General features: G+C 44.6%; 2 protein-coding genes across 6 annotated transcripts in view; both read left to right on the plus strand.

Moving 5' to 3' along the window:
* Positions 1-6,942, plus strand: part of MEGF9 (multiple EGF like domains 9) — a 50,364-nt gene extending 43,422 nt beyond the window's left edge. The window contains exon 7 of the mRNA XM_032708669.1: positions 2,067-6,942. Coding sequence (XP_032564560.1) covers positions 2,067-2,521 — 455 coding nt within the window. The 3' untranslated portion in view covers positions 2,522-6,942. The remainder of the gene's footprint in view (positions 1-2,066) is intronic.
* Positions 6,943-10,193: 3,251 nt separating this feature from the next.
* The window catches only part of CDK5RAP2 (CDK5 regulatory subunit associated protein 2), a 71,925-nt gene continuing 59,974 nt past the window's right edge, over positions 10,194-22,144 (plus strand). For all 5 annotated transcript variants that reach the window (XM_032708404.1, XM_032708406.1, XM_032708408.1 and 2 more), the window contains exons 1-8: positions 10,194-10,347; positions 10,504-10,571; positions 12,556-12,623; positions 16,377-16,487; positions 17,017-17,093; positions 17,848-17,968; positions 19,781-19,932; positions 20,886-21,048. In XM_032708404.1, coding sequence (XP_032564295.1) covers positions 10,295-10,347; positions 10,504-10,571; positions 12,556-12,623; positions 16,377-16,487; positions 17,017-17,093; positions 17,848-17,968; positions 19,781-19,932; positions 20,886-21,048 — 813 coding nt within the window. In that variant the 5' untranslated portion in view covers positions 10,194-10,294. The remainder of the gene's footprint in view (positions 10,348-10,503; positions 10,572-12,555; positions 12,624-16,376; positions 16,488-17,016; positions 17,094-17,847; positions 17,969-19,780; positions 19,933-20,885; positions 21,049-22,144) is intronic.

Below are 22,144 nucleotides of genomic sequence, written 5' to 3' on the forward strand. Positions count from 1 at the left end.
GCGAACAGCTGCTGCTCTCAAGGAGCTGCTCTGGGACATCTGGAGAGCTGGCACGGCCCCGGGAGCGGAACAGGCAGCGCCGTGGCACGGCCCGGGAGCGACGCCGCGGCCGGAGCTCGGCACTGCCCGCCCTGTCACCGGGAGCTGCAGGAAATGTCTTCACCCAGGGCCTCCGTGCCAGCACTGAGCTGATGCTGACTCACAAATAAAGCCCAGAAAAGTGCTGTTTCCTTGCTGGTGAATCAGCCATTGTCTCTGTTCTGTTTTTTTCCCTAATTATAGCTGCTGGCGGGGCTCGCCAAGGATTGAGTGTTGATGAAGGAATTTGGGAAGGATGACTGAATTCCTCATGCCCTTTCCCCAAAGTCAAAGGTTTTCCAGGAACCTCTTGCTCATGTCATGTTGCTTCCTACTGCAGAATTCTGCCCATTATCCCATAGAGAAACACCTTCTGGCATTCAGCATCCTGAGTATCCTTATCAGCCTAAGGCAGGACCTGCAGATAATAGAGGAGCTGCTGCAGGGAGGGGACTCTGAGCAGGAGGCTCCATTAGGTGTATGATGCCCATTCCAGAGGCATTTCTTCATTGCATGAACTGGGAACGTGACAGCCCAAAGTTAACTCGTGGGAGTTCCCCTGAGGACCCGTGGCAGGAGATGTGCTGAGTATTTCCAGCTCCTGTTGCCGTTGGAGATGCAACTTAGTGCAAAATTAGTCCTTCGGAAGTGACTCTCCTCCTCAGTCATAATTAGTAGATGTTCAGGAGAGCTGGATCTGTACAGCACCATCAGCTGTAATTGCTGCAGCTGTACGTGGGTTTAAAATGAAGTCGCTTTTCCGAGAGCAGGAAGAGAGTGGGAAAGAGGGTGAAGAGAATCCTGTGGAGCAATAGGTGTAGAGAACATTCTGGCTGATTGAGGCTTCAGCTTCTGGAGAGTTCCTGCTGCCTAGACTTGAGAGTCTAAAATAGATCAGGTTATTCATGTGAGGAAGTGCTTTATTAGTTACTTTTGTGAGCTTAATACTCAGGATTTATGGTGCTCTCTGAGGCCTGTGGCTCAGCTGGTTTGATGCAGACATAATGACTTTGCATCCCACTTATGAGATGTCCAGTGTTGACTTGTCACTGACTCCTAGATCTGAGAAGGGAATTATCCCATGGCTGCTGGAAGCAAGGCAGGTTCTTGAATATTTAGTGCCAAGAAGAAGGCAGAGCTTGCAGAAGAAGGCACACTCTGGTAGTTCTCGTGTTCTTTCTCATCCATGCTCATGTGGCACCAGCTGAAACCAGCACAGGATCCCAACTGGCCCCTGCTGTGTTTGAAAGCTCCATAAGAACATCCACAGTCTTTTTTGTTGTGATTTGGTCACCTTCTGCTTCTGGCTGTGCAGGCAGGGGGTTTCCATGAGGTTTGTGTACAACTTCCTCACTTAAAAGCAGAACTGAGGTTATTTTGCCCTTTTACCTAGAGCAGTGCAAACACTGAAACCTGTTGCTAAAGGCTGTGATGGCAGAATACTTGTGGTTCATTTTTTCAGTTTTGCTCTTCTTGTTTGTACAAGTAAGGCAGAAATAATATCATGAAAATAATCCTGCATCTGTTGCACTGGTTGTGAGGGGTTTAAGCTCCTGGAGTTGCTGTGTCCTCCCAGCCTGACTGTGCAGCCACACAGACACCAAGTGACACGTAGGTTCAGAGTCCAAATGTGCTGAGCTTGGTAAAGCCCCGTTTTCGTGGGCTGAACAGGAGCTGGGCTGGGTGACTTGCTCTCATCACAGGCTCATGTGTGGAACACTGCATCCTGACTACTTCACTTATCCCTCCAGCACCAGATTTTTCATAAGGATGCTGCAGTCCATGGGCACGTAGCACACAGAATTAGTTTAATAAACCACAAGACCCAACCCTGGCGAACCATTTTGTAAACTATTTAAAAAAAAATACCAGCTTTAACAGTGTAGACTTAATTGCCATAATAACTGATATAAATGTCAAATCTCTTCCGTTTGCCTTCGATTCCAGCTTAGGAGATTTTTATTGACCGTTTCTTATTTGTTTCGTAGAAGCCACTCTTGGCCCAGAAACAAGGGAGTTTACAACTTCTGCTCCAAACACCACCAAGGCAACATCGTTTTCCACGGCAGTGCTGAACAGTACGTTGTCCCCAACAACTCTACAGACGATATTTCCCGTCAGCTCCTCTGACAACAGCACCTCTGCCTTCGCAGACGTGTCGTGGACTCAGTTCAACATCATTATCCTGACGGTGATCATCATCGTGGTGGTCCTGCTGATGGGCTTCGTGGGCGCCGTCTACATGTACCGTGAGTATCAGAACCGAAAACTGAACGCTCCTTTTTGGACCATTGAGCTCAAGGAGGACAACATCAGCTTCAGCAGCTACCACGACAGCATTCCCAACGCCGACGTGTCGGGGCTGCTGGAGGACGACGGGAATGAAGTGGCGCCGAACGGACAGCTAACGCTGACGACTCCCATGCATAATTATAAAGCTTAGGAGCGATCCAGCTGTTCCAAAGTTGGCTTCAAAAAGCTACAGGGCTTGTGGAAGGGGTATCAGGATCCGTGCCAAGGCTCCACGCAGAGGAATTTGCTCTTCAGGTACTCTAATGCTGGGCGTGCTGTAGCTTGCAGGTGAGCAGAAGGCAGTGTAGTACATCCGAATTCCAGGTAACGTGGTGAAATGCATTCAGTGTCCTGTTCTCCATAAAGATCCATAGAATTCACTGTTGTTAAACACTTGATTGTGCTGATCTGAAACATTTTGTTATGAAGAGGTGGTGGGGTGGACAGAGCAGAACCCCCGTGAGGAATCAGAAGCTACTTTGTTTCCAGCCAATCCAACACTTATGTCTGCATCCTTTAGTTTGAGGAGTAGCTCATGAAGTAACAGTGGAATTTCAGGAAACAAACCTTATAGAAAGGCATCATTTTAGTTCCTGAGAGAAATTTGTTTGAAAGGAGGACAAAAAAAAGGGAAATAATTGTTCACTGTGCTACCAAAAGGCAAGTAGAGGAGTGAGTTGCACACTTGAAAAAAAGTCACCATTATCTGTTTCCACTAAGCAGGGAAACAGGATAAAAATCATGAGAACATTTAAATTAGGGAAGAGACTAAGCTTTTCCCTTTCTGAGTATTTATACAGGGTGATGATGCTATTAAAGCATAGCAATCCAGTTTTTTCTAGAAGGAGTTAATGAACTTGTATAGTTTCTGTGCAAGGGAAGACGACAAGACATCTCAGGGTTGCCGTGTACAAATAAAAGCCAGGCTTAATAACCTACCCTGATAGAAATGGTGTGTTCTGTATATAAAATGTAATATATCTTCTTGGAATTGTATTTGTAATTATTTGTAAAAAAGACAACCAACCAACCAAAAAAAACACCCCAACAACGTAACCATGAACCCCTTCCCAACCTCCCCTACTCCCCAGGTCATGTTTTATCCTCTAGATTTTAATTGTACAGCGGTTAGTGGCGTTGTTAAAAAAAAAAACCAAACAAAAACAAAACATGAGGATTGTTTAAAATACTGTAAATGAGATGGCAATATTGTTGGAGCTGGGCCTCTGGCAAACAACGACTGCTTAAAGCTTTTCTTCTAGTGTCATTGAATAACTTTCTTTTTTAGAGAAAATGTGAGTGCTCCCTACTTGCATCTGTCAAATTTTGCCATTCCTTTAAATATAGAGCGAATGCCAGTGTTGCCATGACTAGGGCCGAGTAGGTGTCCAAAAATCGGATGTACCAATCTGTTGTTTGCTTTTAAATCTCTATCCAAAATGCAAATTCACTGTCACGAACATACTGAGAGCCTGGTCTCCATGGCTGAGGTTCTCTGAAGCAGCTGCTCGTGGGGTGAAGGGATCCCATTGCCACCTCTGATGGGGCAGACGTGCCAGAGGGCTGAGTGCAGCCTCCTGGCCTCTCGAGGGGCAAAAGCAAAGGTCTCCTGGATTGGGGTGGCGACAGCTTTGAGATGAGGAGCTCACAGGGACAGATCTGCACTTCGAGGCTCAACAGGTAAAAGTGCACCATGGGTGGTTTAAGGAATTTAACATAGCACAAGGTAGGAGGGGGAGTCAGCTGTCACACAAACCTACAGGGAACAGGTTTTAGAGAGTCCCCTGATTTCTGTGGGAGGCTGGTGGGCTGTTTGCAGAGGGAGAACACCAAACAGGCAGCACAGCACGGGGAGGTCACACCGGGGAGCTCCTCAGTTGGTCCCTGCAGCCTGTGAGCCTCAAGACGGGGGTCCCGCCCCTGGAAATCAAACCATTGCATTGAAACGGGGCATGGAACAAATATTTCACCTCACTCCTGCCCAGCCCCAGAGCTGCAGCTGTGTTGCTGTCCAGCAATTAATGCTGAGGATCAGTGAAGTACCTGCTAAAGGTCAGCAGGAGCTGGCGGATGCATCCTCAGAGCCAGGCAAAAGTGGGTGTTTCTCCAGGTGAAAAATGGTAGGGAGAATGTGGTGGTTATTTATTTGCTTGCTGGTGCTGCGTGGAGGCTTTTCTTATCTTTGGAGGCTTGGGAGGGGGGGGAAATAGGTGCTTTAAACACATGCACAAGGATGCCATTTCTGCCTCAAAATTTGAATTGAAGATGAGGCACGACAAGGCAGGAGGGAAATAGTTGAGGTTGACCAAGGGAAATAGTGAGGGCAGGGTGTGGAATTGCATATAGGCCCAGTGGGAAAGCTGCAGTTGCCTGCTGTGGGCCTGGGTGAGGTCCCATAGTTTAGGTAATAAATCTGGCTGATGTCATTCATAATAGGGTTACTTTTAGTAATAAAACGGGGGAGGACTGGAGGAGAAAATCTGGATATTGCTAATCCTGGAGTTGCTCAGCCAACTCTTAAAGAGCAGAGTGATGCTGAAATAGAAAATTTCCTAAAAAATGTAATTATGTAGCATTGCTAATCTAGTGATACACTTGCACTTGGTCACTTCATAGGGTGGGGCAAGGTAATTTAGGAAGTGTTAGTTTTGGGGACTGATATTAGAGGGCAAAGTGAAGGACAGACTGTTCACTTAATGTTTCTGAAACACTTTAGTAGACCTTTTAATCTCTGCCACAAAACAGCTCTTCCTCAAATTTTGGTGTGACTGGGCTGCTTTGTAATGGGAACAGACTTGGATTTTTGTCTCACTGTAGAAATAAGGACCATCTGCACAAGCAGAGCGTGGGCTCAGGTGCTGAGCCCTCCTAGTCCCTGCCTGCCACAGCACAGGAGGTGTTGGCACCTGGGCTGTTTCTGACCTTCAGAGTGCTCCAAACACTCTGTCTTTGGGCAGAGGAGGAGGTCAGGATGCCCTGCAGTCAGGATGCAAGGGGGGGGCAGTACAGCTGTTGTCTGTGGGTTGCACATCTGGATGAAGGGACGTAGACAGCCTGGCAGGTGTGATGGGAAGCTTGGTTGGGCAGGAGGGACCTGGCTGCCCAGGCTTGGATGGCAGAGGAAAGCACAGGATGTCCTTTAGCAGGGCACAGCGAGAGTGTGGCACTGGCACAAGGCTTGTTAGATGTCAGAATGACTCAGCAGGGACCCACCAGCCACCTCCTGCCACCCAGGCCTTGGCACATGAGAACAACAGTTAGAGGAGGAGGTCAATGCCTCGGCAAGGAAAGAATAAACAGCTTTGTGTTTGGCTTTGGTGATGTGAGACCAGATCCTCCGTGCTCTCATCAATCATACCTGGCACCACAGAGGGGAGGAAGAGGCTGAGCTAGTTCTGTCTCCTCTGTCTCCAGTCAGCTCTGACTGGAGGGGATGCAGAGCTCAAATGCCTCTGCTGGGCAATGAAGGTCACCAGGACCATGACCTGTGTCATGAGGCTTCCCAGGTGCTCAGGTTGGGGTAGGGGCAGGTAAACCAGAAATGGACTCTCAGGGCTGCTTTGAGGCCCAGCTCAGCAGCCAGCGAGGCAGGGGGAGGCATCTTGTAGGGCTGAGGTGACAGTACAGGTACACGTGGCATTCCTGAGGGGCCACCAGGCAGCACCTTCTGCCCAGATCCAGCAGTGAGGATGTCCCAGAGAACGGGGTTGTGGCATGGGACAGCAGCTGCAGAGCTCAGAGAAGGCACAACAGGGCAGGGGAGGCTGGGTGGGTGCGGGAAACCACCTCAAGGCACCATCCTTGGGGTCATGAGGGCTGGGCTGGTCCGTATGGGGTGAGCCCAGTTCCGCAGTAAAGGCGAGAGGCCGGACTGGAGCGGGTAAAGGGCACAAAGGTGTGTCAGGCCTGGGGCAGCCTGGAGGGCTCACGGCTGGGGAGAGCAGTTGGTGAGCACAGAGTGCAGCAGATGTGCAGAGAAGGGGTTGGGTTAATGAGAACAGATGATCTCGAGTCTCGTGAACTGCCGTGGCTGGAAATAGCTGCGAGGAGCGCTGGCCCTGGGGAGCTGTCAGGAGATGTCAGCCCCTGGAATGGTAATTCCCTTGGGCCAGGCTGAGCAAACTTAGCATTTAGGAAAGAGGAGTGGATGTATTCAGCATCCAGGTATGCTGGGTCAGTTAACCACTGCTGTGCAGCACTGTTATCTTCAGTGTTACAGGCAATGTAAACGTGGCAGAAAGCTTGCACAGTCTCCTTTAAATAAAGGGTATAAAAATACTTTTCTCTTTAAAGTGAAGTTTTGGAGTGAGCTCCCACAGGACTCTGCTCTTTGTGTGTCAGAGGAATGGATTAAAATAAGAAAAATGTGGGCCTTAAAAGTTGTGCTTGCTCCCAACTGAAACCCATCAGTCTCACTACACGTCCAAACACGGCGTCTCCCAAGCATATGCTATGCTTACAAATGCATTTCTAAAAGGAAAAAAAAAGTGTATGATTTGAATATATGTCAGAATTTATACAGAAGAATGTTATTTAAAATGAATAAAAATAAATGTATATAATTTGTATCTATGCCACTTGGATTTTTGCATCTGTGGTTTTGTTCATTGAAGTTCAGCAGGAGTCTTTCCAATGACACAAAGGATGGAATCTGATCTCATCACAGTAATGATATTTTTTCCAAGAGAATTATTCCTTCATTATAGCCCTGTATGTGAGATGAGAACTGAGGCACAAAAATGTTTTTTAACATCAGATATCCATAAGTACAGTTGACATCCTGTGTCAGATAATTCAGCTAAAAAAATGAGTCCTCTGGTCTCTTGTGTCTGCTGTGAACCATCCCAGCCCTCAGCTGCTCACACTGACATGTTTGAGATCTCCACAATCCATGTCTGCTCTCCCACTGTTTTCTATATCATTCACATGGACACACTTCAGGGAGTGTCTGTGGAAAACTTGTGTTTCTGTCTCACTTGGCAGCATTAAGAAATTAATTTATTTGCAAATTACAACTGCTAAAGGCTCAGCTTTTCTGCTGAAAGCTGTGTCTGACTCTGCAGCCCTTATTAAGCAAAGAACTTGGAGAGGTAAGGCTTCATAAACTGAGCAAGCACTTGGTTTTAAGTGTTCATTCAAATGTTTAGCTGAGCCAGAGCTATATAAGTAAGGGCCACAGCGGTGAAATTCCAGGGAGTTTATTGGGACCTGATTTGCATTAGCAGAGCAGTTGGACTGTGTATGACTTAAGTTAGGAAGAATCTTGCTGGGAGCTGTGAGAGGAGGAGGCAGAACTGAGAGCTGAACCAGGTCCCCAGAGTGGGGAGTGAGAGCAGGAGGGTGAGGAGGACCCGTGTTCAGCTGCTGGTGACATCCACCCTCCTTGTGCCACCACAGCACAGCACAGTGAGCAGCTGGCTCTTGTCCTGCTCCAGGGCAGCTTGTGCTCAACTCACCCTACACTACACTCACCATAAGTACTTCCTTCCCAGACTGTCTTTAGGGACTTTCTTCCTGAGGTGGGAAGGACCTCGGGCTTCCTTGAGAAGCAGGGAAGTTCCAACACAGCTTCTTGGCATGAGGATTTAGTGTAATCTCCCCAAATGTGCTGCTAATTAAGCTAAGGTTAAACAACATTAAGCAGATTATGAGAAGGCAAGTTGTTAACTGCTTCTAGAGGTATTTCTCTGGCCTTTCTGCCCCTCCCAGCTTCCTGGTGCTGCTGCAGGTTTCAAGACACTGTGCAGTGCAGTAACCCAGGGAAATTTCCCATACTATCTGTCTGTGTATACATAGATTTATAAAATCCTGGAATGTTTTGGGCTGGAAGTAACCTTCAAGATCATTTGGTTACACCCCCTGCCATGGGCAGAGACACCTTCCACTAGACCAGATTGCTCAGGGCCCCATCCAGCCCTGCCTTGAACACTTCCAGGGAAGACAAACATGGATGTATCTCTATATATCCATATCTTTATCCATTGGACAAACACTTCATGAAGCAATAAACTTCACAAGGAGGGCCCTCCTGATTTCCTTCTGAATGTTGGACACGGACCGTGGCTCTGCAGACAGAGGTGCTGTGTGTGCCCACAGCACACGAGCAGGGAGTGGTTTGCTCTGTACATGTGGCTGATGGACACTGATTTAAAGACATGCATCAAATACATCACACCTCACTGAAACCTTAAACAAGAGCAAATTGGTATCATCCTCTCAGTGAATGGACTCATTCATTTTATGAAGATCTGCTCTGTGAAGAAGGGAAGCCACATTTCAGCCTGGCTGGTCAGATCTGGTGCCATATGGCAGACGTGAACATAACTTCATCTTGGCAGAGGCCACTGCAGAAGGGTCCCAGTCACATAATGTGACCAACGTGTCCCAAGGTCTGTCATGGGGGAGTTGAAGGGACCAAACATCCCTTGGGGTCACCAGAACCCAAAGGCAAAGCGTAAGGCATGTCCAGTTGGAAGGGAGATGGGATGAAGAGCTTAGTTGTGCTGAGTAGTACCTGGCATTTCCTGGCAGTCTGGGGGCTCTGACAGCTGCACCATCCTGCACTTGTAAAGCTGAAAGGATGAAGCAGAGATGGGAAGCCCACCATGACCCTACACACCCAGAGCTGCAGGGGCTGCTGCCACCAGCCTGGGGCATTTGACAGGTGATTGCATCAGTCCTAACAATGAGGTGGTGCAGGTGCACAGAGGAAATGGAGCTCACCGGGCACCAGGACAGCTGGGGATCATAAACTCACAGAATTACCATGGCCCATGGTCAGCCCTCGTCTGTGGCTGATTTCCTGGCCGGGTAAAAGTCCCTTTGAGACAGCCCAGAGGATGGAGAGTGAAACCTGACACAGTGAGTGAAACCTGACACAGTGGTACTGAAGAGGAAACCAAATCTAGAAGAGGAAACCAAATCTAAGGCACACGATTACTCCCGTGGGTGAGGCGAGTGTCCCACTGGGACGGATGGAGCTTCCTCGTCTTACATGGAACACTGAGAGCCAGTCCCAGCGTGGTGACGCTGTAAATATTGCAGGGAAATATTTCAATCCTACACACAAACAGCTCCCAAATAATGAATTCAAAAGGAGGGCAAGCAGGATGGGCAACAAGGGAGTGTCTGGAGCTCCACTGGCTCCGGCACCGTCACCATGGCCATGCCCTCGGGGACACGGTGTAGGAAGGGACACCACAGCATTTAATCCAGTTTAGCATTTCCAGCTGTCAGTATTCTGAAATGTTCAACGTAATCGCATTTTCTGCCCTCAAAAAGCAGGAGAGCCGACGTGCTTAGACCTTTGCTTTAAAAAAAAAAAAAAACAAACAAACCAAAAGCCTCATTTTCAAAATGAGCCTGCATGGATGCTGACAGCAGCTGGCTTCGCCCCTGCCAGCTCCGGAGAGCGGCGATTAGAATTTGGAACTAAAGCGTCATTATTTCTCCCGCCAAGCCTGATGACGGCTTGGCGCTGCGGGGGGAACATGGAAACCATCAGCTCCAGCGGCTCTGCCAGACCCGGCAGGAGCCCGGGGCCGTGGCGCATCCCTGCTAAAGCCTCTTCCAAAGGGGTATTTTTTGGAGCGGGGCCCGGGGAGCGGCGGGGGTCGCTCTCGGGCTCCTTCCCTCACTCAACATGGCGCCCGCCGGCTCCCTCCCCCTTTGCCCATCTGGCACCCGCCCCGCTCTGCCCTCAGCCGACATGGCGCCTTGCCCGCCCACCTCCGCCCGCTGCCCTCAACAAACATGGCGGCTCCCATTCAGTTTCTATAGTGCCCGCCCTCTACGCGCCCCCACGGCGGCTTCAGCGGCTTCAGTTCTGCCGACGCAAAGATGGCGGCGGCGATTGCGGGCGTTTGAATTCCAGGGAAGCCGCCAAACCCTCGCACAAAGGCGGCGGGAGCCGCGGGAGCGTCCCATGGATTCGCTGCCGGGGGAGGACCCCACGCTGCCGCTGGCGCTGGAGGGCAGGTACGGCGGGGGCTGCGCTGCGGGGGCTGCGCTGGGGCGCGGGGCTGGGCCCGCCGGCCGCGGGGTCAGCGGGACGAGCCCCTCCGGCGTTCGGCTCTCAGCGCTCTCCTCCTCCTCCTTCTCCTCCTTTTCCTCCTTCTCCTCCTCCTTCCCCAGCGCCAGCGCCTCCCAGCTGCCGGACATCTCCCGCGGGGACCCCCAGCCCGGCCCGCCCGGCGGACAAGGTAAGGCTGGGTCGCTGCTGGGAGCCCGCCCGGGCTCGGTGCTCGAACCTTGCGGGGGAAAACCTCAGCCCCGCGGGAAAAAGAAAGGGGCAAGAAAAACGGCTTTTAAGTGATGTGTTTTTGTGTAAGCGAAGGGCTTTTAGGGCCAGCGGCTGCCGCCGTCGCTGCCGTGAGCTCCGCTGCTCGCGGTCATCGCGGCTCGCAGCCTTACATAAGACGATCAGCGATTTTATGGAGCGCGTACTTAAAATGCTTGGAATATCCAGGCAGGCGATGCTGCCCGGCCGTGCTCTGCTCGGCAGTAGGGTTGTTATGCGCTGTGCATCCTCCGGGTCTCAGTTCGGCTGTTCAATTCCCGCCTGCCTGAAGACCTAGACCCGGTGTCTCGTCTTTTAGCTAGTCGTGCATTAAGAAACCTTCCTGTCCAGTTCCTCTTGAACAGGAGCTGTAATTCTGTGCGTTTTTCTGTATGATGGCCGTAGAATCACAGACTGGTTTGGGTTGGAAGGGAACCTTAAAGCTCATCTCATTCCACCCCCTGCCATGGGCAGGGACACCTTCCACTAGCCCAGGTTGCTCCAAGCCCTGTTCAACCTTCCTGGACACTTCCAGGGATGGGGCAGCCACAGCTTCTCTGGGCAACCTGTGCCAGGGACTCACCGCCCTCGCAGGGAAGAATTTTTTCCGAATCTCTGCTCTAACCCTGCCCTCTGTCAGTTTAAAGCCCTTCCCCTTTTGTCCTGTCACTCCAGGTCCTTATGAAAAGCCCCTCCTGTAGCTCCATCAGGTTGCCAGGTGCCATGTAACTGTTCGTCCTCAGGTGTGGGAGACTTGCTTGAAACACTTATTTTAGAGTAAAGTGTCTGGACAATACTGCTTTGAAACCTCCTGCCTCTGTTGTTTACTGTCCTGTGCTCTGTCAGGGTCAATTTCAGGTGTCTGTTTTGGTTTTCTTTACGAATGTGTTTGCTTAGGAACTGTGTTTGTTTATGGATGTGTTGACTTTCTTTATGAATGTGTTGACTTTCTTTATGAATGGCTGACTTCATGGTATGGGTGAAGTAGTAATTGAAGCTAAGACAAATCAAATCAGATGGTTTACCAGGAAGTTATATTTACTCACAGAAGGAAGCAAATATAAATTACGTACTGGTGCTGCAAAATAATGTTGCTCTATTGTGCAACTGCTCAAGGAAAGCTGCCTTGTGAAACTAATTGGACTTTCAAGAAGTGAAAACCACGGGCTCTTTGGGTAGCTTTTAAGACTGCTCTACACAGCTGCATAACAATTTTGGAAGTGATTTAAATGAAATATTTTCTTTTAGTTAGTATGAGAGTCAGTCTGAGTGCCCAGCTATATCTTCTTTGTATTTAAGATGATGTAAGTGCTACATGTTTTATACATTGTCATTATTCTGATTGGAAGTTTACTCTCTCTGATTTGAGTGGAAATAAGTTATGCTGCCTTGTTAAATGTGGCTGCTGCAGAATGTGTGTGCAAACAGAACTTGTAGATTCAGGAAGGATTAAATTTTAGGAGTGTAAACCCTGGCTATTTCCTCTGTTTATCTTTTCCCTCAGTCTAAGGTTTAGGCCTGTCCTGTGACCAGATACTGAAAGATTTGAATTGCTTTCTAGTAAATTAATGAGAATTAATTTAATATGGGATTCCTCTGTAGTTGCTCTGAGGACTTATTCTTGTGAGTGCACCTCACATAGCCTAATTTCAGTGTACATCATGGTTTAAATGGGTGATGATGGAATTTAGGAGCCTAAGTGTTAGCTTATTGTGATCAGAAAGAAATCTAGATACTCCTTAGTAGCACTAACATGTGATGTAAACAAGGGTCAAAGCATCACCTCCATTGCTTCCCAAAAGGTGTTCTACTTTTATTCTGTTTAGATTAGTGTAGACCTTTGCCAAATTAAAGCTTTGCTTAGGGATTCTGCTGTCTGACCTTGTTCTGTCTTTTTAAACATCTAGTGTTGCCAGATGTGGCAGAAGACACGGTCTCACCAACTCGAGCTCGGACCATGAAGGACTATGAAAATGTAAGCTGACTTTTAATATAGGACTCGGTGACAGATTTATGGCCAAGATATTCCCAGCATGCTGCCTGAAGTGTTGCCTCTTGGGGTTAGGTTTGTAGCTGGTGTCAGCTGACACACATCTGTTGGAGGTGTGACCAGGTGGATGTCCCTGTCTGTGCTTTGAACCTTCCTTTCTTAAGTGTTGCTTCCAAAACCGAGGCAGGAACTTGTTGAGAGCAGCCAACTGCTGTGCTGAAGTTGTGAAACAAAAATTGGCACCCTCTGCTCAAAACTTCCTGCAAATCACCACAAGCACCAGAGCTTGGTTTGCACATCTGCTGTTGATTTATTTCAGGGAGGCATCAAGTTTATTTTCATTTAGACTAGTGCAGGATTTGGCTTTTTAATTCATTGGCTGCAGCATGATACCTTTTAACTTTATAACTGTGTACAAGAGTGCTGAGAATACCTCTGTTGTAAAGGTCTAGTGTCGCTGTGACAGTTCTGTAGGCAAAATTATTTTGGCACTTACTAGAATATAAAGGAAAACATTGGATTTTTAAAATATATTAATTGTATTAGTTGTTTAAATTGAATAAGTTTATATCTACTGAACGATGATTTGACTGGGGTGTAGCTGTGTTGTGGGACAACTTCCCTGTTAAATGTTTGACGTTTTTTTTAACTCTAGTTCTTACTGTGAGAAGAAGCTGTAGAGGGGAAAGCAACCTAAAATGTTTGAGATGACTGCTGCAGATAAAGGCTGTGGCTGCTGTTTTTGGGCTGTGTTAAGTGTCTGCAGTTTCAGGGCACTGCTGTAGCTGCTGTTATCTTTTGTGGCATTGTTTTTGAAATGAGTGCTTCTTCTAAACTCTTTCAGTTTCTCGTGGCCTTATATCCCCCCCGAGGGGAAGCTATGCTCTTTGCTCAGAATTTAAAGCTTGTTTTGGAAAGCCTTGGTGAAGGATGGTTTTTTACAGTCTGTATCTATTTCTCTTTCTCTTTTGTCTGCTGGGGTAGGCGGGCGCTGCCTTGGCATTAGGATGGGCTTAAAATCTTTTACTGTGGTACATCCCAAAGACCTCAGTCTAGAATATACATTCTGCAAGTGGGTTATTGTCTGCAGGGTCCTTTTGCACAGGGGAAAAAAGTCTTAGCAGGGAGGAAAAATCTTGTTATATAGGGAGAAAGGTTAGAGATCTGTCATCCTGGTGTCTACAGACCCCTCATGTTAAGCTGAGCTGTTAAACTTCTCATGGGATAAGAACTTTTATGGATACCAGCAGTATAATGAATCTCAGAGATCCATTCAAGTAAAGGAAGAATCCATTAAACACAGAGATATTTCTATAAATATGTTATTTATTTAGGACATGAGAAGGATGTAGTTAAAACAGTGGCTTAAAAGAGTGGTTTTGGCCTTGCAGCTCAGAGGGAGCAGGATGGATGTAATGGGCTAAAAGGTGGATCCATGTAGGAAAGGTCCTTTTATGTTTAGACTTGGAGAAGGTGCTGAGCTGGAAAATGTTGGAGGTGCACATTTTTGAATTATTTGTGGTGTGTCTCACTTCCTTGCAATATAGAAGGAACCACCTTGTGATAGAAAACATGATTACATGGGCAAAGTGAAAGGACTTCTAATTGAGGACCTCGTTATGGGTTATTAGGTGCTCATGGATAGAAAGAGTGATGGGTATTAAGGTAGAGAACTGAGTAATAGTAATTGTGGGTTTTTTCTTGTCTCTCCAAACCCACTTAGAGTTTTGCTGTTTTGTAAAAAGGCCTCTGCTGGTGAAAACTGTGTTGTGCTGTGAAACCACAGCCACTGCTGACAGATCCATTTGGCATGAAAGTGGCTCTGTGCAGGCTGGGAAAGGAGCTAATCTGAGTTAGGATTTGCTGCCATGCTGTCCATGGTGTGGACTGTTTTGTGTAGTATGTGTATCATTGTCCTAGTTTTCATTCCTTTTTTCAAATACAGAAATCAAAATGCATAAAGGAATTAAAACTTAGTCTTCAAATGCATAAGTTGAGAGAGTTGCCATTAAAATCTCTTTGCAGTGTGAACTTGCTCACATTATACATCTTGTCTTTTATTAAGCAATAACTTTTTAATTGTAGTCTGCCTGAATTAACTTTCATCTGAGAAACAACATCAGAGACCACATTTGTTTCACTTCTTGGTTTATGGTTGCATAGTCTGTTTTATTTGCCTTTTGAAAATATTGCCCTTAAGCTCTTTGGTTTATTTCTGTTGCCACTGAAATACATGTGACTAAAATCATGGTATGCTGAGTTCTTTTGATATTATTTTTTCCTTTTGACTCAGAAATATATTGAATGTGTGGAGACTAACTAGAAGTTCAACTGATATAAATTCAGAGTGTCTTTGTTGCTTGGACTTTTTCTGAATGAGCAGAGACTGTTAGGAATGATCTACTGACAAGGTGTGGGAATGAGCCACAAAGTTTATGTAGTCAGCTGGATTTTCAGTTGCTTGGATGATATTCACTTGTGTGAATAATGACAAGGCATCTTGCTGGGCAGGGATTGTTAAACTGAAGAATTGTTTGCAGATGCAGGTTCTGAGTGCAGTTACAGAAAGTAATCTTAGGTTTCACAAGCCAAATATTTTAGAAATTGTATCGCTAATAATTCTTACAAATGGCACTGTACAGTTCTGGAAAAGCCTACATAAATATTTTATTAGAAGCTCTGTAACATATTAGATTTCCATTTGCTGAAAGCATCTGGCAGGGGACACGAGTCTTATTTGAGTGAATGTTTTATGCTTAGCCTCTTAAAAAAAATTTAGAGGGAGACTCCTTTCTTTAATGAAACCATCAACTATGTTACTGCTTCTACAAGGAAGGTTAAAAATGATAAGCAATTTTTTTCCTCAAAGAATTGCACTATGAAATATGGGATGGGATAAAGGTTTTATTGGTGTTCGATTGGGCTTATGTACCTTGTGTGCTTGTGGCTTTTCTTCCCATGAATAAGATTACCTTGGTCCCATGAATGAGGCTTCCTTCCCAGGCTTTTCCTTAGAAAATATTTGTTTCAAAATAATGTCTTATATTTTGTTCAAGTTCCATCTTATAGAAGAATTGCCTAATATTTTTTTGGATACTTTTTTATCAAGTCAGTCAATGTTTTAAAGAAGGAATATTCTAAAGAGCACTGTCTGCACTACAGCTTGTATTATATATTTTTAAACAGTACTGTTTTATAGTTGTTATTTGCTTAAGTGCTGTGCAGGGCTAAAAATAAACACAAAACGTTATCATAAATGATAACGTCTTGGACAAACACACAACATTTATGTGTGTGCCAACATGGCTACATGTCTTAAAACCAAACTAAAAGACAAATCTCAAAACATTTAGAAGGGATAGGCTGGAATGGGATTTCTTCTTGTTCAGGTGAGAAATGGAATTGGGGAAAAAATGTTATGGCTGGGAGAACATTATGTTCTGTGCTTTGGGCTGAAACTGTAGGAGACAGAAACCTGTTGAAAGGCTTGGGGTATTTATAGCTCTGTGGGTGACACAGTCTTAGAGGGAAGGATGTTTGTTTGGACTTGGGTGTCATATGGTGCAATTAACACCTTCACAATTTAGTGTGTATGTGTATCATCCACATGTTTAATTATGTCCTGTGGGTTGGGTTCCAGTATTGCACTGTGGAGAGCAAAACCAAATTCTGAAGTAGTTTTTACTCTTCATTTGAAACACATCACATAATTTGCCCATTTTCGTTCTTATTTTACAGCAAATCACTGATCTGAAAAAAGAAAACTTCAACCTGAAGCTTCGTATCTATTTCCTGGAGGAGCGAATGCAGCAGAAGTTTGATGGTCCCACTGAAGAAATATATAAAATTGTATGCATTTAGATTGATTTCATAGTACTGTGTATCTTTTTGAAGAGTTTCTTTTGTGGGGAGGTTGCCTATTTCGCTTAACTTTTGAGTCTTTCCTTTTTTTGTTGTTGTTGGAAATGGCATCTGTCAGCTTCCAGCGCAAGGAGTTCTTTGTACAATTACATCATGAGAGGTTTTCTCAGGCTACAACAAAATAATTTGGAAATTGTTAAAAGCCTCTATAGGTGATGCAATCAGGTTTTGAAAGGAAAAGAAAATTTCTTGTGTCTTAAAGAACAAACATGCATGGAAGCCCTAGAAATTCCCAAGCTGAGGTGCAGTACTCCCCATGAGAGCAGTTAAGTGAATACAATGGTCCTTAATACTTTTTGAGATTTCTGAAAGGCTTGAACCTTGCAAAATTTGTCTTTTAGAAGCTGAAATGTCTCTGTGCTTTTCTTAGCCCAGTGACACTTTACATTTGCTGGTCCAGGCAACAATTAATCTACACATTGCCAATAACTTTTGGGTTTTCATTCTCTTGCTGTAGAACATTGAGCTGAAAGTTGAGGTAGAAAGTCTGAAGCGTGAACTGCAGGAGAGGGAGAAACTGCTCATCAAAGCCTAGTAAGTACCAGAATATTTCTGGATGTCCATTACTTGGACTTGTTTCTATTTGTTTTTTTCCTAATCCTTTAGGAATAGGAGGATTTAAAGTGGTATTTTAAGGGTACTTATCTATAAATGTCTAGTTCAAAACTAATCCAGGCTGGCAATGACTGACAGCTGTTGACTGCTCCATGGGCCTCAGTTGCAATGGAATTTTCTTTGTTTTCCTGAGGACCAGATCAATTTATGTTTGGCCTTTCCAGGTGGATCAAGGGATGTTGCTGGGCTTTGAAGGGAACCTTGCACAAGGTCAAAGTAGCAAGTGAAATTTAGGGATCATTAATATACAAGAGGTCATCCTGTGTTTAGTAAGGAAACACTACCTGTTGTTCTCTCACAAATACTGAAAAGGCAGCTGGAGAGATCTCAGCAGCTGCATGTCTTCAGTTTATTCCAGTGCTGCTTCCTGTAGAAAATACAAGTCTGCTGAAGGCTTGATACTGTATTTGGAAGCTTTAAAAATACAAAGGAAATATTTCACTTTTTCATCATACATTTAGACTGCTTCTTTATCCACTGTGACTTGTGTGTGGAACTCTCAGACTATATCACCCAAATTGCCATATTGTCTGTGGATGTTTGTATTTAACCTTCAAGTGACAAGCAGGTGCAGACACAATGGAAGATGCTTGAGCATAATTCATCAGCCACTGGCACTTGAAATGTTTTCCACTTTGATATGCAATGGGATCTCTGTGTTGCTGCCTTTCAGCAAGGCAGTTGAAAGCTTGGCCCAGGGTGGTGATGCTGAAGTGCAGCGTGTGAAAGAGGCACAAAAGAAGATGCAAGAGATGGAAGAAATGCTGACTGGCAGAATAAACCTTCTGGAAGAGGTGAGTGACCAAAGCTGAAGGAATAGTAAGGAATCAGTGCTGTCTTTGTAGTGTTGTCTCATTTTTGATATTGTGATCTACCTATATTTTCATAATGTCTTTTTTAATTCCTCACTATCTGTTGTTGAGGCAGTTTATTCCTGTATTTACAGTTGAGCCATCACTGATATCTTTGCAGGAGAACTGCTTCATGTTTCCTCATTTTTTTAGTGTAGAGGCAAAAAAAAAAATTCTTTGTATGAATAACATGCTTCCTCCAAGTTCAGTTCCTTACTGAGAACAAATCTGATATTGAATAGTCTGTGCTGGAAATGTTTGTGCCAAGTTCTAGAAATACAGAAGCTCGTGGTTGGTTTGCATCACTGACTGTCTACACTTCTCTGGAGAAGTGGGATTTTGTGGCTGTGTTTGTGAGGGGGATCCATGTCTGGTGCTCTTTCTGTAAGTAAGGTAGGAATAGCACAAGTGGGTGAATTCCAATATTTGCTTTTCCATCTTTAAAGAATGAACTGGTCAAGGAACATACCAGTAGCAATCTCCTGATCATATTTTTCTGTCAGGATCACAGAGTCCTGAGTTGTAAGGATCATCCAAGTCCATTTAAAGCAGTGAGCTCCTTCAGGGAGGAGGGAATCTCCGTGACCTTTTCTCCTCTTTAATGCAACTGGAATTTCTGAAAGCATTCTTTGTGCTGTTGGATTGGTAGAGGAGTTCCTAAATTACTTCCTCTGTACCAAACCAGTCAGTCAGACTTGTGTTTTCAGATCTGACAGGTAGAAGAGCAAATATTCCAATCTCGTGGAGATGGAGTATTTTCTGTAGCCTGGAGATAGTGTTGGCCTCTGACATTAATTTTAGTATTCTTACAAATGTAAACACTGCAGTGTGCTGTTAGTCACTGGTTTTCACAGCACATGTAATTATATAGATCCAGGTAATGCTAACAAGGATTAATTTCCTTCAGAGTTCTTGATTGGCAGATGAATTGTGGCAGAACAGCTTTTCAGGAGAGGGGTTGAGTGGGGAAGTTCAGTGGTGAAGGAGCTTTTCTTCCCCCTCCCCCAGAGAGATTCTTTTTGGTTTGGATATGAAGGGGAATTACTTATTAGGCTGCAAAGGGGCTTTTATTTCATAGAAAGCAAAACTGGGTGAGCACAGCAGGGAAGCTTACAATATAAAACCGAAGATCTGAAACAAATTTGATGTAGTGGAAGGCAAGTATAGTTTTTTTGGTGTTCCCTGTCTCTGTGAGTTGGGTCACCCAGAGGAAGTTGGCTGGAATCTCTGAGTCTTATCTCCATTTCCTTTGCTGTTCAAGAGAAAAATGTCTGGTTCATACTTTATCAATTCTTGTGAAATATTATAAATGATGTTGGGAAGAGTTCCAATTAGCTACAGTGAGCCTGGGAATATTAATTTTATTGAATAAAAAAGCCCTTCTTTAACCTCTTTAATTTAAGTGTAGCAATTTGTTATGATAGAGGGAGGACAGTGAGACAAAACCAAATTATAATAGCTAAATCTAAAACCGTAGCATAGGGGCACTTTTCTTCCAGTTCTGCTATCAGTTAGGATATTTCTTTTTTTTTCTTTGAAACAAATTTCCCTTCTTTCTGTGCCACAGAAAATGGATTAATCTTGAAAATGCAGCCACAGAGTTCAGAAGCATTTGTAAAGCCATTGAAATACTTGGTAAAAGTTCCTAAATTAAACATCCCAACATATGTTTGGTAGAAAAAAAACTTCAATATATGAAAAATTTCATGAGCATTTTGTTCTTATAAGCATCAGGATTGTGTGCTTTGATTACAGAATCTTAAAGCTGCCCAAGAAGATGTAGAAAAAGCCATGGCAATGACAGAGAAGGAGAAAGCTCTGAGAATGGCAGCTGAGCAGAAACTGTCTTCAATTATGAATGCCCCTGCCAAGGATGTGGATATGGTTACAGCAGCTGAGAAAGACAGGTCAGAACTGTTGGCAGTGATGTTTCTGACTACTGGAATTCTCTCTTGTGAAAGTGTGAAGAGCTGACATGGGTTTAGGTTTTAATAGTTTGGTCCTACCCTGGGATTCAGGAGCGTCTCTGACCATCTTGCCTGCTCAGCTGGGACATGAATGGCAACACAGCAACCAGTTCACATGCTACATGTAGCAAAGTCATCTTTAAAAGTTGTCTGAAAGTGTAAAAGGATCAGGATGCTACATTAATCCTACATTAAAGCATCTTTGTAACTTTGACTCACCTCCTGCTCGCTGCTTTCTTGAGCTGTTGTTCAAGAGAACTTGACTCAGCCCTTGATGTTCGTGCTGTGGTGTTTGTGTGCTCTCAGTCCCAGTGATGTGCCTGGTGAGGGTGGTAAATTTAATGGCAGGAGAAACACTGTGTTTGAGCTTTGTGGGTTTGATTGTTCTTTGCAAAGCCCCGGTTGTGGGGTTTTTTTGGCTGGTAGCTGGTAAGGTGTGTAAGTTGCTCAATAAGTTTAAAAGGGGAAAGTGTATAAACCCAAATCTCAGTAGTTTGGAGGATTGTTTTTGCTTTTATTTTAGATGTGTAAGGTAAACTACACGTGGTGTTCTGTGGGCAGAGAAAGGGAATAGATTGGTAAGGTTTTTGTGTGGGTTCTAAAGGATAATGTAACTAAAATATTGACGTTTAAGTGTTGACATCTGAAGTGATACTGGAGGAAAATAAGAATGAGCACTTTGCAAATAGCTCAGCCCTGTTTGCTTGCTTTTAAAGTTACATCTCTGTTTGTGTTTCTCTGGAGGGAGAAGGAATTGTGAAAGTCCTCCCCTAAATTTTACAGGCATTGTCTGGAGTCTCCACCCAGGGAAGTTGTCTGCAAGATTTACTGCAATGACTGATGAGTTGGTGGTAGATGATGCAAGATTAATATTAAAACTCTTATCATTTTAGACTTATAGAGCAACTGAATCTGTCGCTGAAGAGTAAAGAAGCTCTAATTCAGTACCTCGAAGAGGAAAAGTCTAAGAGTGGATCTTATGATGGGAACTTGTCAGCAGAAAAAATCAGAGAACTTACCATTGCTTTGAGGCATGAAAAAGATAGTGAGATAGAGGTGAGGAAACTGCTTGAACAGTTACATGTTATAAATCTCGTGTGGGGTAGGATTTTAAAGGTTTTGTGCGTGACAGTATGTGAGTGACCTAAGCCAATTTTTAAAAATATTATTTCCTCCTTCCTTCTCCTTTCCCTTACCATTCATTGGTTATACTGTGGTTGGGGGGCAATATTCATCTTTATTATCCATTCATTCAGTGAGAGGTTGTGTTTCCCATTGCCTTTATGCCTGTGTTATAGATACTGTGCAATTGCTTTACAGAAGTATATATTAAAGAAATACTAGATGTTAATAGATCCCTCACTAGATGACATAACTGCTATAAAAGTTAAGAATGTGACTTGAGAGTTTGTTCTTGGAAAGTGTCTCTACTGTTAGGGTCTGGCAAAATAGCTGTGGTAAGGGAGGTAGGCATAAAAAATATCTCATGAAATAAAGTGGAAGTTTAGCCTTTGGCTTACAAAAGGTGCAAGAGTCAGTCTTATTTCCACTTGGCTCTTAAACAGGAAGGCAGATATCCTGACAGCTGGAATGCAGAATCAGGTCCTGAGGCTTGTTGTCTTTTTTTTTTTTTTTCTTTCTTTTTTCCTATTGGTTATTCAAACAAGAAATTAAAGCTGGCAGAATTAGGAAAGTTAGTCATGGGGGCTGTCAGGATTTGTTTTTGGAACTGAATCTTGCTCAGTACCTACACACCTTTTTGTTTATGTCAAGAACAGATGAGAACCTTCAACAATTGGACTGATCACTGAAATTAAGAGTTTTCAGTCTGCATGGTCTTGCAATTAAATCAATGTGTGTCAGGAAAGACCACCCTGGTTTCACAAGAGTATTTGTGTGTCAGGGTGAAAACAGTGTCACCTTCAATCACTTCATAGGAGGTGGACAGCCTGCATGATCATTTGGGATGCAGTACTGGAGGAAAAAATCTGATGAACAGCTTTGCACAACTCTGTTTTTATATATGATTAACTTTTAAAAACAAATAATTCTGTAACCTCCCTGGGGAAAAGTGCTAATTAAAATCTGCCCTGGTAAAAGCATCTTGCTGGCAAAGATAAATGTCATATAAAAATACACCTTTATTAACTCA

The sequence above is a fragment of the Chiroxiphia lanceolata genome, chromosome 21, assembly GCF_009829145.1.
Source record: "Chiroxiphia lanceolata isolate bChiLan1 chromosome 21, bChiLan1.pri, whole genome shotgun sequence".
Classification (NCBI taxonomy): domain Eukaryota; kingdom Metazoa; phylum Chordata; class Aves; order Passeriformes; family Pipridae; genus Chiroxiphia; species Chiroxiphia lanceolata.